The 15,620-nt window shown below is 49.7% G+C and overlaps 1 protein-coding gene across 5 annotated transcripts in view; it reads right to left on the bottom strand.

The window, feature by feature from the left end:
- The window catches only part of BLTP2 (bridge-like lipid transfer protein family member 2), a 122,605-nt gene extending 115,639 nt beyond the window's left edge, over positions 1-6,966 (bottom strand). For all 5 annotated transcript variants that reach the window (XM_077480417.1, XM_077480418.1, XM_077480420.1 and 2 more), the window contains exon 1: positions 6,784-6,966. In XM_077480417.1, coding sequence (XP_077336543.1) covers positions 6,784-6,851 — 68 coding nt within the window. In that variant the 5' untranslated portion in view covers positions 6,852-6,966. The remainder of the gene's footprint in view (positions 1-6,783) is intronic.
- Between the last annotated feature and the right edge of the window lie 8,654 nt (positions 6,967-15,620).

The raw sequence follows: 15,620 nt of genomic DNA, 5'->3' as shown, positions 1-15,620 counted from the left end.
ACAATGTGTGTTTCTGTGATATAATTGTGCCAAATACCTTTGTTATAGCACCACTCGTGACCCACCAGATTTCTATTACCTGCTCCAAGCACTGTATTGGGGCTGGGGGCTGAAATCCCTGCTGACAGCTGGGAGAAGATGAGGAGAGCAGCGGGAGGTCAGCTGAGTGGCACTGTACCGAAGGTATTTGGCAATTGGCACAATTCGATTACAGAAACACACACACTACTTTATATAATATTGTAATAGAATGGATTCTAGGATTTTACAAGCATTTTAAACTAGGACTTATTTTTGGGGTAGGGCTTATATTGCAGCCCTAATCGAAAATAGTAGGTCTTATTTTCAGGGAAACAAGGTACTTCCCTGTCCAACAGTCCTGCACTGGTGCCAGCATCTTCTTCATTGGTGTCCAGGCCTCTTCATTGGCTGGCAGGGGATGACGTCACTCCTGTGCATACGCAGGAGGCAGTCACCCTGACACTCAGACACCAGCCTGGCACCGTAAACTGAACTACACATAAACTGAGCATGTGCAACTCAGCTTACAGTGCCAGAAGGAACGAAGAGCAAGTTCGTAGGGGGATTTTACTGCAGAAGAGAGTATATGTCTCTTCTAAAGGGCTGCTGGCTCGCAGTTTATCACAATTGGACTTCTGTTCCTCTTTAGGTCTGTATATGAAATAGAAAGTGAAAGTCGAGGGTGCATTTAATTACAGAGAGGGTCATGTAAAGGAGGCATCAATCTTGTGGTCTGGAAATGTGTCGATATGAAGTGCTCTACTTGGTAAGGAAAAAAGTTTAGATAAGTGGTGCGTGTCAAAGTAGCATCTACATGAATAACAGGACCCAAGGTTTCCCAGCAGAACATACCCTAAAGCAGGGGTAGGCAACCTTAAAAAGGTGGAGATATTCTTGAACAACATGGGAAAAGTCAAATGATCACCAGGCACAGTGTCGCCCTCTCACATCTGATTTAAAGTGGTTGTAAACCCTTACAAACCACTCTGACCTACAGGTAAGCCTAGATTAAGGCTTACCTGTAGGTCCAAGAAATATCTTTAATATATCTTTAATACAAGAAATATATTTGCCCGAAGACAGGCACCGCTGTCTATGGTGCATGCGCCGTAGACAGCGGCGCGCAGGCGCACTGAGTGCGGCATTTCCAAGAACGGAGCTGCCGCGCGTGTCGGCTCCCGTGCGCATGCGTGGGAGTGACGTCAGACCCCACCGACAACATGGATGCGCCGGACTACAGGGGACAGCGGTGACATCGATGGCTCCTGTGTCAGGTAAGTGACACATAATGGGCTACTATGCGATGCATAGTAGTCCATTATGCTTTGCCTTTGCAGGGAATGAAAGAGGAAGTAAACTCATCAGGGTTTACTTCCTCTTTAAACCTCTAATTGCCGTACTACCATGTTGCAATCACAGGCATTGCACCGCAATCATGGGTTTAAATCGGGTGGTGAGGAGGCAACATTTCCACTCTTCATCACCTGTCAAACACTCTGATCACTTTTCAGAGCAGCAGCAGTGCCTGCTGCACTTGTGAATGAGCCCTTAGTTGCATTTGGCAGTGGCACCCTTAAAGAGGAAGTAAACCCTGATGGGTTTACTTCCTCTTTCATTCCCTGCAAAGGCAAAGCATAATGAACTACTATGCATCGCATAGTAGCCCATTATGTGTCACTTACCTCACACAGGAGCCAGCGATGTCACCGCTGTCCCCTGTAGTCCGGCGCATCCATCTTTTCGGTGGGGTCTCGCAGCTCCGCCGCTGTCATTCGGCGGGGCCGCGATGACGTCACTCCCGCGCATGTGCGCGGGAGCCGACACGCGCGGCAGCTCCATTGTTGGAAATGCCGCGCTCAGTGCGCCTGCGCGCCGCTGTCTACGACGCATGCGCCGTAGACAGCAGTGCCTGTCTTCAGGCAAATATCTCCTAAACCGTATAGGTTTAGGAGATATTTCTTGGACCTACAGGTAAGCCTTAATCTAGGCTTACCCGTAGGTCAAAATGGTTTGTAAGGGTTTACAACCACTTTAAGGCTCTTTCACAAGTAAAGTGGGGGGGGGGGGGGGGTGGAAAAATCCTCAGGCAGCGGCAAAAGGTGTACACATGCCGCAGAAGGAATTAAGCCCCCTGTTGCTTTGGCGAGTGCTACCGCCTGCCAGTCATGACCCATTCAAGTAAATGGGGCCACTCTGCAAGCACCTCACAAAGGCACGCTACTGTAGAGTCCAAGGGGTTAAAGCAGGTGCTGAGAAAGCAAAACACTGCCTGCTTTAACCCCTTGTTTTCTGTACTGCACAAGGTTGCAGGGCACTTGCAGAGTGACCTCATTCACTTGAATGGGTCATGCTTGGCAGCTGCTACGCCCACCAACCATAATTCCTGCTGCAGCATGTGTACCCTCCGGCCATTGCAGCTAAAAAGGGGGGCTGTTGGGGCAGGGGTGATTAAAAACACATATTAACTGAGGGGTTTTACCACCCCCAAACTACAAATGTAAATTAACCCTTACTGCTCTGAGCCCCACTATAAGGCTGCTTTCACACTGATGTGCCGCGGTTAACCTGCACCACGGGTGCAGCGCAGGGCATCTCCAACTTTCCTTGGTTAGCTGCGCTTAGCCATAGAGTTTTATTATATCCTGCAGGTGTGGTGCACTTTCTGAAAGCACACCAAAACTACTGCATTCAGAAAGTGCACCAAACCCATAGGATATATAACAGAAGTCTATGGATAAGCACAGCAAACCCGCATGAAAGCTGCAGGTACACAGCACTGCACCCGTGGTGTGGGTAAACTGCAGCACATCAGTGTGAAAGCAGTCCTATACTAATATGCCCAGTGTATTGCTTCACACTGACCTGAAGATCTCTTCTTTCCTGCTGCTGGCACCACTCTAGAGACCGCTAGCCAGGAGAAGAGGTGGAGCGCAGTTGGCATCACTCTGCATGGGACAAGAGCTGGCACTACAGAGGAGGCATCAGCTCTTGCTTCCTACTACAGCTCCAACTTTACAAGTAGTCCATCTTCATTGCGCTCCGTTTGATGCTCAGGGATAGCGAGTCAGCAAGCCCAGACTGCGATCTACCTGTTGCTGATCACCGTCCTAAAGCATCACACTGCTTCTACCAGCTTTTGCCTTCTTCCCATACTACATCCTAGTGCCATCTCTTCTCCTGGTAAGTGATGCACACCCACCCGTCTATTCACATGATGTAAAAGAAACCACGATTCATCAGACCAGGCCATCTTTTTCCATTGCTCTGTGGTCCAGTTTTTATGTTCGAGTGCCCATTGTAGGCATTTTTGGCTGTGGACAGGGGTCCATGGCCAAAATACCTATTTTGTCTGCTTTTAACACATCAACTTTAGAGACAACATGTTTCCTTGTTATCTAATATATCGCACTGACTTTTAGATGCCATTGCAGCAAGACAAATCAAAGTTATTCAGTCAGTGGTCATAAAGTTCTGGCTGATCAGTGTGTGTGTGTGTATATATATATATATATATATATATATATATATATATATATATATATATATATATATATATATATATATATATATATATATGCATATGATAGGAGCATAAAGGCATACAATTATTATTTCCTGCATAAGACAAATCGCTCCCCAGCAAGAGAAGACTTGTAAGGAGGGACACGGCTCAATATGAACGTCAGCTGCATGTACATCTTTTAAATCATATTAACGTCAAACTGAAAATATACCTTCTACAGCAGTGCAAGCCCATAAGGCCACATGCACACACTGTGGGTTTAGCCACCATGCATCCGAGGCCGACATTGTCGTGCACCCAGGAGGTACGGGCACCGTATCCAGCGTGATAAAATAATGCAATACTGGAGATTAGCGCTTTCTTTCTTCAGGGACGTGTTCTCAGAAATGGGATATTCTGGGTTTCAGGCATATGTCCATGAACGCATAGGGCCCTAAACGTGGGCACAACTTGGTATGGCATTCAGCCTTCCATAGACTTTGAGGGTACAGGAGGATGCAACAGTGCCTCCCGGGTGCACAAAATCAGGATTAAATGAGCACACAATGAACCACCCAGTATGTACGTGGCCGAATATGTATTTAGAGTGGTCAGAGTACCAGTCTCTCATGGTTATGGTGACAGGCAGTGCCCCCCCCAACCAATGCACGCTGGCAGTACACACGGATCAATATCAACTGCATATGAATCTTTTATATCAAATCTATGAACATACATCAACATTTAATCATGTGATATGAATGTGGCGTGGGGATGGTACCATTGTGTTAGTACTGGCAGGCCGCCAGGCAGTGTCCCTCCTGTGGCATTGTCTGAATCAATCGCCCAGCAGTATCAAGAAACATACAAAGATCTACACCAAACCTGCCCAATGCAGACAATAATCCTAGGTGAAGTCATCTTAAGGCACACCTAGATCTCTGGCAGCAGGAAACCAATTGCTACCTGATCCAGCACATGATGAGATATGTATTGGGGGGGGGGGGTGCACAGCATGAGATATGTACTAAGGAAGGGGTGCACACAATAAGCACTCTACATCTGTGCTGGAAGGATAAATGAGATCTGCACTGGGGAGAGAGGGGGGGCACATGAGATCTGCACTGGGGAGAGAGGGGGGGTTTCATGAGATCTGCACTAGGGAGAGGGGGGGCGTTGCATGAGATCTGCACTAGGGAGAGGGGGGGCGTTGCATGAGATTTGCACTGGGGAGAGGGGGGGGCGTTGCATGAGATTTGCACTGGGGAGAGGGGGGGGGCGTTGCATGAGATCTGCACTGGGGAGAGGGGGGGCGTTGCATGAGATCTGCACTGGGGAGAGGGGGGGCGTTGCATGAGATCTGCACTGGGGAGAGGGGGGGCGTTGCATGAGATCTGCACTGGGGAGAGGGGGGGCGTTGCATGAGATCTGCACTGGGGAGAGGGGGGGCGTTGCATGAGATCTGCACTGGGAAGAGGGGGGGCGTTGCATGAGATCTGCACTGGGGAGAGGGGGGGCATGGCATGAGATCTGCACTGGGGAGAGGGGGGGCGTTGCATGAGATCTGCACTGGGGAGAGGGGGGGCGTTGCATGAGATCTGCACTGGGGAGAGGGGGGGCGTTGCATGAGATCTGCACTGGGGAGAGGGGGGGCGTTGCATGAGATCTGCACTGGGGAGAGGGGGGGCGTTACATGAGATCTGCACTGGGGAGAGGGGGGGCGTTACATGAGATCTGCACTGGGGAGAGGGGGGGGGGGTTACATGAGATCTGCACTGGGGAGAGGGGGGGGGGGGTTACATGAGATCTGCACTGGGGAGAGGGGGGGTTACATGAGATCTGCACTGGGGAGAGAGGGGGGGTTACATGAGATCTGCACTGGGGAGAGAGGGGGGGTTACATGAGATCTGCACTGGGGAGAGAGGGGGGTTACATGAGATCTGCACTGGGGAGAGAGGGGGGGGGGGGGTTACATGAGATCTGCACTGGGGAGAGAGGGGGGGGGGGGTTACATGAGATCTGCACTGGGGAGAGAGGGGGGTACATGAGATCTGCACTGGGGAAAGAGGGGGGGTACATGAGATCTGCACTGGGGAGAGAAGGGGGTACACGAGAGCTGCACTGGGGAGAGAAGGGGGGGGTAAATGAGATCTGCACTGGGGAGAGAGGGGGGGTAAATGAGATCTGCACTGGGGAGAGAGGGTGGTACATGAGATCTGCACTGGGGAGAGAGGGGGGAGGGTTACATGAGATCTGCACTGGGGATAGAGGTGGGGTACATGAGATCTGCACTGGGGAGAGAGGGAGGGTTACATGAGATCTGCACTGGGGAGAGAGGGGGGGTTACATGAGAGCTGCACTGGGGAGAGAGGGGGGGTTACATGAGATCTGCACTGGGGAGAGAGGGGGGGTTACATGAGATCTGCACTGGGGAGAGAGGGGGGGTTACATGAGATCTGCACTGGGGAGAGAGGGGGGGTTACATGAGATCTGCACTGGGGAGAGAGGGGGGGTTACATGAGATCTGCACTGGGGAGAGAGGGGGGTTACATGAGATCTGCACTGGGGAGAGAGGGGGGGTTACATGAGATCTGCACTGGGGAGAGAGGGGGGGGGGTTACATGAGATCTGCACTGGGGAGAGAGGGGGGGTTACATGAGATCTGCACTGGGGAGAGAGGGGGGGGGTTACATGAGATCTGCACTGGGGAGAGAGGGGGGGTTACATGAGATCTGCACTGGGGAGAGAGGGGGGTACATGAGATCTGCACTGGGGAGAGAGGGGGTTACATGAGATCTGCACTGGGGAGAGAGGGGGGGTTACATGAGATCTGCACTGGGGAGAGAGGGGGGTACATGAGATCTGCACTGGGGAGAGAGGGGGGTATATGAGATCTGCACTGGGGAGAGGGGGAGTACACGAGATCTGCACTGGGGAGAGGGGGGGTACATGAGATCTGCACTGGGGAGAGGGGGGGTACATGAGATCTGCACTGGGGAAGAGAGGGGGGTATATGAGATCTGTACTAGGGAGGGGTACATGAGCTCTGCACTGGGGAAGCACAGGTATTCCGGTAACTGCGCGCTGCCTGTCACCCTCGCCGTATATCAGGGCCCCGGTAACACTCGGCCCATACATGCCGGTGCTCGGTGTCCCGATACCAGGGGGTCTCCAGTGACAGCTCAGCGCCACGTCTGACAGCTCCACCTTGCACATAGCCCCAGGCCAGCTCCGAGGCCGCTCTCTCCCCTGGCACTCACCTTCCCAGGAGCACGGCGACCACCACCAGCAGCAGCACTGCCAGGAGCAGAACGGAGACCATCGGCATAGTGCCTACCCGGGGAGCCGGGCTACCGACACCGGCTGATCGGTGCCTGCCCTATTCACAGAGCTCTGTGAGAGCATAGAGATCCCTCCTCCTCCGGGGAGGAGAGCCACTGTCCGGGAACAGGAAGTGAGGGGTCGGTGGGTGTGCACTGCTGGAAGTCCCGGGTACTTCCCTTCCAATAGAAGGGGGTCCCCCGGGATACAAGCAGGAAGGTCGGAACTCCAATAGGACTGGAGGAGACAAGAATTACATGTCAGCCGAGACTAATAGCAATGGCCGGATAATATAACAAACATCACAATGTTAGGGCCACAAAATAGAGAAGTGGCCCTATGTCACCCCCTAGTTTTTAAATAAATTATGTTCCTAATAGAGCTCTATGGTGTCTGTAGAGTTGTGCAGCCTGTGTAGAGAGTTGTGTAGTGTAGAGTTGTGTGGCGTGTGTAGAGAGTTGTGTAGTGTAGAGTTGTGCGGCTTGTGTAGTGTAGAGTTTTGTGGCGTGTGTAGAGAAGTGTGACGTCTGTAGAGTTGTGTGGTGTGTGTAGAGTAGTGTGACATCTGTAGAGTTATGTGGCGTCTAGTGTAGTGTGGTGTGTGTGTAGAGTTGTGTGGCGTGTGTAGAGTACATGTCTCTCTAGATCAGCTTTACTGGTTCTTTTAGTTTTGTGTTTCAGGTGACAAGCTGTATGCTGTTAGGAGGATTTACCTCAGTTGCTGGGCAGATCTTCAGTCAGATGGACGCTGGATTGGTGCTAGATCTCCCGGCGGGGAAACAACTAACCAAAGATGTAATCATTTACCTATATTTTCCCCCTGTCACTGGTCGGAGTCCTCAGTTACCTTAGGTCCTGTCCTCGTTTCGGATTTTCTGACCGGTTCCCCTGCTCACCCTTCCCTTGTTGTGGTCCAGCTTTATGGGGTAATGGTGCCCAGTTTGTGGGTAGACAGTGGTCAGTCAGTTGTTATTAGGTTGGCGTAAGATAGTGCTGGTCGGGTCTTATGTCCCTTTCATGTGGGGCAGACTCTGGCAGCCAGGGGTGTATCATGAAATCAGTAGTCCCGTGTGCAAAATCAAAAGTTGGCCCTGAGGTGGGGGTGAAATAATGCGCATTAGAGTCTAATTAGAGTTGTGCTAATTTCCACTTGACCGTGGGTGTCGCTGTCATCACCGGTAAGTGTAGGAAATGCAACAGGCTAAATGTATTGGCTACCCCTTTTACTCAGAAACAGCCCGGTGAGGGTGCTCTACCCGCTGTGCATGCTAAGGGTACTTAAGGTACCGACGCCATATTTTTGTGTGGTTCATTTTTTCCCGACCTCGTGGCCCTCCTGGCCTGAGGTGTTTTCTGCCTTATTTCATTGTCTCAGGGCCGGCTGGCCTGAGGCTACGCAGATAGAAGGTAGGCCCAGAGGTTCTGGGGCCTGCTGATCCAGAGATGATCCTGTGCTGTCTTGCCTGCGGGGAGTAGCCAAGCAACTGGAGGATCCAGGGGAGGACTTTTCTGAAGAGGACCGAGCAATAAGGCTGGTGCCTCATGGAGAAGCCTGGAGACTTAGTTGGAGGATGCATCTTGGGTTGTCTACCACACAGTATCGTCGGGTCGGCTGAAAGAATCAGGTATTGTGGGGAAACTCTTTAATCTTTGCAACCAAAAGCTTATTGTGCTTTCCTGTGGCAGAGGATTGCATAACAAGATCTCTAAATTTATCAAGTCTGTGGCAGAGACTTTGTTCGAGCATCTCACCGGCTGCTAGGTCAATGAGAGAGGCCTATGTGGTGATTGCTAGATCCAGCTAGTGGGAATCGGTTGTCCTCTGGATCAAGGAAATACCTTTAACCCGCAAAACAACAAAAGTGTCTGAATTCCCTTTATTCTTTACCCCTCTATTGCAAAAGTGTGTGTTTGTGTTAAATAAACACCCAGAAAAAGGACTAAGTGTCGGAGTTACTATTCTTTAATACACTCAACGGGACCCCTGAGATCGACACCGTGAGCAGGTGCGTTAACGGTAAGCCCAAATAAAAGCAGCAGCTCCTTCGGGGGTCAGTGCTACACTAGTATCAGTGCTGATACCGAGCATTTGCACAAGTACTTGTACTCGTGCAAATGCTCCGATGCTTGACCTGATACCTGGGCAGCCTCAGACCTGATCTGTAGTGATGGACGAACTTCCAACAAGACGTTTCACGAACCGCGAACGCGGCCAAAAGTTTGCGAACCGCAAAGTTTCGCAGCAGGCCCCATTGACTTTAATGGCAGGTGAACCTTAGAAACCTACAGGTCATATTTTCAGCCACAAAATACTTACTAGATGTGCACACATAGTCCCACCACATGGACACTGACATAACAAAAGTATTACGTGAATCTGGGATCAACAACGACAAGCATTCTTTTTTTATCTGTGAAATTTTGACAATTCAGGAGTGCATGAAGGCCATGAAGGAGAGGAAAGGTCAGGGCAGGCTATGAAGATGGTGCAGGAGATGATCACCCGAACCGTGATAGAGAGCACTGACACCAGCACAGTGATAGAGAGCACTGACACCAGCACAGTGATAGAGAGCACTGACACCAGCACCAAGATAGAGAGCACTGACACCACACCAGCACCGTGATAGAGAGCACTGACACCAGCACCATGATAGAGAGCATTGACACTAGCACCGAGATAGAGAGCACTGACACCAGCACCGAGATAGAGAGCACTGACAACAGCACCGTGATAGAGAGCACTGACACCAGCACCGAGTTAGAGAGCACTGACACCACACCAGCACCGTGATAGAGAGCACTGAGACCACACCAGCACCGAGATAGAGAGCACTGACACCAGCACCGAGATAGAGAGCACTGACACCAGCACCATTATAGAGAGCACTGACACCGCACCAGCACTGTTATAGAGAGCACTGAGACCACACCAGCACCGAGATAGAGAGCACTGACACCACACCAGCACCGTGATAGAAAGCACTGACACCAGCACCGAGATAGAGAGCACTGACACCAGCACCGTGATAGAGAGCACTGACACCAGCACCGTGATAGAGAGCACTGACACCAGCACCGTGATAGAGAGCACTGACACCAGCACCATGATAGAGGGCACTGACACCAGCACCGTGATACAGAGCACTGACACCAGCACCAAGATAGCACGGAGACCACACCAGCACAGAGATCGAGAGCACTGACACCACACCAGCGCCGAGATAGAGAGCACTGACACCAACACCAAGATAGCACTGAGACCACACCAGCACCGAGATCGAGAGCACTGACACCACACCAACACCAAGATAGAGAGAGAGCACTGACACCACACCAGCACCGAGATAGAGAGCACTGACACCAGCACTGTGATAGCACTGACACCACACCAGCACCGTGATAGAGGGCACTGACACCAGCACCATGATAGAGGGCACTGACACCAGCACCGTGATAGAGAGCACTGACACCAGCACCAAGATAGCACTGAGACCACACCAGCACCGAGATCGAGACCACTGACACCACACAAGCACCGAGATAGAGAGAGAGAGCACTGACACCACACCAGCACCGAGATAGAGAGAGAGCACTGACACCAGCACTGAGATAGAGAGCACTGACAGCAGCACTGATACCAGCAACTCGCTGCGGGACCCAAAAATATGACACCGCTCAACCTCTTCAAACAGGAGGGTACGGGCATATAGTATGGTGTGCTTTTTTTGTACAAGGAAGTGAGCCAAAGGTAAAAAAAAGGTCTGTGTGCTCGATTAAATAAATCGTTTATAGAGTTATGCATACACATGGTCTACTGCTCACATGTGTTGAATTCCTCTGAGATCCATGCCTCATTAATTTTTATAAATGTCAGGTAGTCAACACTGTTGTGAGCTAGGCGAGTGCGCTTATCGGTCACGATCCCGCCTGCTGCACTAAACCTCCTTTTGGACAGGACACTGGATGAGGGGAAAGCCAACAGTTCCATTGCAAATTGGGCAAGCTCTGGCCAGAGGTCAAGCCTGCCCACCCAGTAGTCCAGGGGTTCATCACTCCTCAGAGCGTCCACATCGGCCGTTAACCCGATGTAGTCAGACACCTGTCGGCCTAGGCGTTCCCTGATGGGTGCCACGGGTTACATGCTTGACGGCCATCAGAAGGTTCATCCAGTGGGCAGTAAAAGTGATATACCTTCCCTGCCCGTGTTTGCTAGACCACATGTCTGTGGTCAGATGTATCTTGGCACTGACACTGTTTGCCAGAGATACATTCACTTGCCGCTGAACATGGCCATATAGCTCTGGGATGCCCTTCTGTGAGAAATACTTCCTTCCTTGGACCTTACATTGTGGTGTTCCAATGGCCACAAATTTTCGAAAGGCCTCCGAGTCCACCAGTTTATATGGCAGTAGTTGGCAGGCTATCAGTTCTGACAAGCCAGCCGTCAACCGTTGGGCAAGAGGGTTATCCGGCGTTATCATTTTTTTACGCTCGAACATTTGGCCCACGGAAGCCTGCCTTTTTCCAAAAAAACTTGAGGATGGCATGATGGAAGGTTGAGTGGAGGACAATTGTGAGGAGAGAGGAGAAGTAGAAGACGAGCCTGGAGTGTGGCTTTGTGGGTTCCGTTGCTCCCACTGGGCTCAGTGATGGCAGCTCATGTGCCTTCTTAAGGCGGTCGTCCCTAGGTGAGTGTTGGGCTTACCGCGACTTATGCGTTGATTGCAAAGATTGCAGATGGTAACACTATTGTCAGCAGTGGACACGTTAAAAAAAGCCCACACTGCGGAGCCATGTGCCGGCATCCTGGGAGTGCCAGATGTGACCAAACATGGTTGATGCCTCGCTCCTGATACATTAGCAGTCTGCTTTGTCCCTCCTGTCTGCTGGTCCATATCTCCCTCTGAACTCCCCTCCTCTTCCTCTCTTGCGGGCACCCACGTGACATCACTAGACACGTCATCATCGACGTCACCTTCCCCACTGCTATAATTAGAGATCTCGGAGTAGGCAGCAACAGCAGGGACCAACCTCCTCCTTGGGCTGATCTGGGCACTGTCATCAGACTGCTGAGTGGTGGTTGTTGCTACCTCCTCTTCCTGATCCTATGTCAAGAGTGGCTGCGCATCGGCAATGTCTTGTGATGGATCAGAAAATAATTCCTGTGACTCAAGTGGAAGGTATATGGTGGTGTTGGTGGTATTGTCTTTGGGGGTGCACACAGCAGAGAGTAAAGAGGGTGCAGTTCGAGAGGATGAGGAGGGTGCAGAAGAGTAAGGCTGAGTGAGCCACTCAACCAAGTCTGGTGCGTCCTTTGACGTAATCGCACGCACCTTCTACAATTTGCAACTTTGGCTCAAGTCTGTTGCTCATGCCCTACCCCTACCACCCCTGCGGAAGGGCCTGCCTCTTCCTCTGCCTGTCATTTTTTAAATTACCCTGTGACAAAAGTCTCTCGAGAAGTGCAGTATGTATGTGGAAGAAGGTATATAACTCCCCCCTTTCAATCTGTCGTTTTTGAGGGCCACTGGTCTATCACACCAGTTATAATACTTTTTTTTTTTATTGCATTTGTCACTCTTTGTAGTATCGCTGCAGAATCACTCAGCAGTCACGATGCTGCACAGTGGAAATGCACTATACTATGCTTTCTATATGTGCAAGTATTTTATACGTGTATTACACACCTATATACTGCACACCAAATAGTACACCTATACCAGTCCTTAAAAGGACCTTTGTGGACCTAGTAGCTAGTGATTTGCAAACTGTCCCTCAGTCCCTACACTGACAAAAGACAGCTGCAGAATAGGGCAGCAGTGCACTCAGCAATCACCAGCACCATATATACTGTACACCTATACCAGTCCTTAAAAGGACCTTTGTGGACCTAATAGTAATAGCTAGTGATTAAACTGACTGTCCCTGCTCCACACAGCATCCTGTCCCTACACTAACAAAAGACAGCTGCAGAATCAGTCAGCAGTGCACTCAGCAATCACAGCAGTGCACCAGAACCCTATATACTGTCCTTAAAAGGACTTTTGTGGACCTAATAGCTAGCAATTTGTGTCACTACAGTCTGTCCCTGCTCCACACAGCAACCTTTCCCTACTCTGACAAAAGACAGAATGTAAAATGGCCGCCAGATCAGGTCTATTTATAAGGTAGAGGGAATGTCCAATTGTCCATATGCTGAAATGTCTCAATTGGCTGTCCTGTACCCCATGATGGATGTGTTATCATGGGTCAAAAATCTTTCACAATGTAAACGCATATGTCCGCCGGGCGAACAGCGCCAGAAGTCCGCCGGTTTGGCGAATCGCGAACACGCAAAATTTGCCACGAACTGACCGCCAAGCGAACCGCAAGGCCATCTCTACTGATCGGTGCAGCGGTGGGGGGCAGTTACAATTGCTGATCTCCCTGTATAGCTTTTCTAACAGCCACTTCTCCTCCTATCCCTCCCACAGCTGTCATGGAGATCGGTGCTTGTAACTGCACGCACCGACTGTCCCGTGTCCTCCAAGTCCCCCTCTGTGCTCCTAGGGTCTCTGTGTCCTGCTCCGGGTCCCCCTCTGTGCTCCCTGAGTCTCTGTGTCCTGCTCTGGGTCCCCCTCTGTGCTCCTTGAGTCTCTATGTCCTGCACCTGGTCCCCCTCTGTGCTCCCTGAGTCTCTATGTCCTGCACCTGGTCCCCCTCTGTGCTCCCTGAGTCGCTATGTCCTGCTCCTGGTCGCCCTCTGTGCTCCCTGAGTCTCTGTGTCCTGGTCCCCCTCTGTGCTCCCTAAGTCTCTGTGTCCTGCTCCGGGTCCCCCTCTGTGCTCCCTGGGTCTCTATGTCCTGCTCCGGGTCCCCCTCTGTGCTCCTTGGGTCTCTGTATCCTGCTCTGGGTCCCCCTCTGTGCTCCATGTGTCCTCTGTGTCAACCTCTGGATGCTGATCTGTGTCCTCCTCCAGGGCCTGAACTGTGTTGTCCCCCGGGTCCCCCTCTGTGTCCTTTTTGAGGTCTCAATCCATGTCCTCCTTTGGGTCCCCCTGTGTCCTCTCTGGCTCCTTCTCTGGTACCACCCCCCCGTCCTGGATCTGTCAGGGTGTAGAGCAGAGGAAGGAGCCAGTAATTCTGTCATTTACCAGCTCCTTCCTTTTCTGAATGAACAGAGTCAGTAATCACTGACTCTATCCATTCATAACTGAACATCATAAACTGTATTTTTATGATGTCTCCGTTTATGAATGATAAGGAGCCTTTGTCTCAGTCTCAAACAAAGACTTGGGGGGCACACCCTAAAATTGCATTAAAGATGGTGCTGCCATAAGACCATGCAAACAGAACAAAATATTACAGCGCACCTATACAAAAATGACATTTAAAGGGGTTGTAGAGGTTTGTTTTTTATTTTCCACATAGGTTCCTGTAAGCTAGTGCATTGTTGGTTCACTTACCTTTTCCTTCGATTTCCCTTCTAAATGTTTTTTTTCTTTGTCTGAATATCTCACTTCCTGTTTCTCCTCAGTAAACTTCTCACCATCATCCGAGCTGGTGGTTAGTCAGCCAGAACAGCTTACTGAGGAGGAACAGGAAGTGAGAAATTCAGACAAAGAAAACAAAGAAAAAAAACATTTATAAGGGAAATCGAAGGAAAAGTAAGTGAACCAACAATGCACTAGCTTATAGGAACCTATTTAGAAAATAAAAAACAAACCTTTACAACCCATTTAAATGCTGCAAGGCTATTTAAAACACCTGAACATTTTCAGCAATGTACTTTGTATTTTTCAGCAAAGTGTATTTCTCCCATGGTTATGAGAACAAGGAGAGAGGCGCCTCTGGGTGCAGACATTTTAATAAACTTTAATTAACCACTTTAAGACCGGACCATTTTGCTGGTAAATGACCAGAGGTCTTTTTACACTTTGGCACTGCGCTGCTTTAACTGGTAATTGCGCGGTCATGCAATGTTGTACCGAAACAAAATTTGCGTCCTTTTCTTCCCACAAATAGAGCTTTCTTTTGATGGTATTTGATTGCCTCTGCGATTTTTATTTTTTGCGATATAAACGTAAAAAGACCGCAAATTTTGAAAAAAAATGATATTTTCTACTTTTTGTTATTAGAAAAATCCAATAAACTCAATTTTAGTCATACATTTAGGCCAAAATGTATTCAGCCACATGTCTTTGGTAAAAAAAAAGTCAATAATTGTATATTTATTGGTTTGCGCAAAAGTTGTCACATCTACAAACTAAGGTACGTTTTCTGGAATTTACGCAGCTTTTAGTTTACGACTGCCTATCTCAATTCTTGAGGTGCTAAAATGGCAGGGCAGTACAAAACCCCCCCAAATGACCCCATTTTGGAAAGTAGACCCCCTAAGGAAATTGATAAGTGGCATGTTGAGCCCATTGAATAATTTATTTTTTTGCCTCAAGCGATTGAATAATGACAAAAAATTTTTTTTTTTTTTTTACACAAAGTTGTCACTAAATGATATATTGCTCACACATGCTATGGGCATATGTGAAATGACACCCCAAAAAAAATTCTGCTGCTTCTCCTGAGTACGGGGATACCACATATGTGGGACTTTTTGGGAGCCTAGCCGCGTACGGGGCCCCGAAAACCAAGCACCGCCTTCAGGCTTTCTAAGGTCGTAAATTTTTGAGTTCACTTCTCACTACCTATTACAGTTTTGAAGGCCATAAAATGCCAAGATGGCACAAAACCCCCACAAATGACCCCATTTTAGAAAGTAGACACCCCAAGCTATTTGC

The sequence above is a fragment of the Lithobates pipiens genome, unplaced genomic scaffold (genome assembly GCF_037356315.1).
Source record: "Lithobates pipiens isolate NorthernLeopardFrog02 unplaced genomic scaffold, aLitPip1_a1.2 Scaffold_16, whole genome shotgun sequence".
Lineage (NCBI taxonomy): Eukaryota > Metazoa > Chordata > Amphibia > Anura > Ranidae > Lithobates > Lithobates pipiens.
Note: the sequence above shows the minus strand (reverse complement) of the source record. Positions and strands in the feature narration are given on the sequence as shown.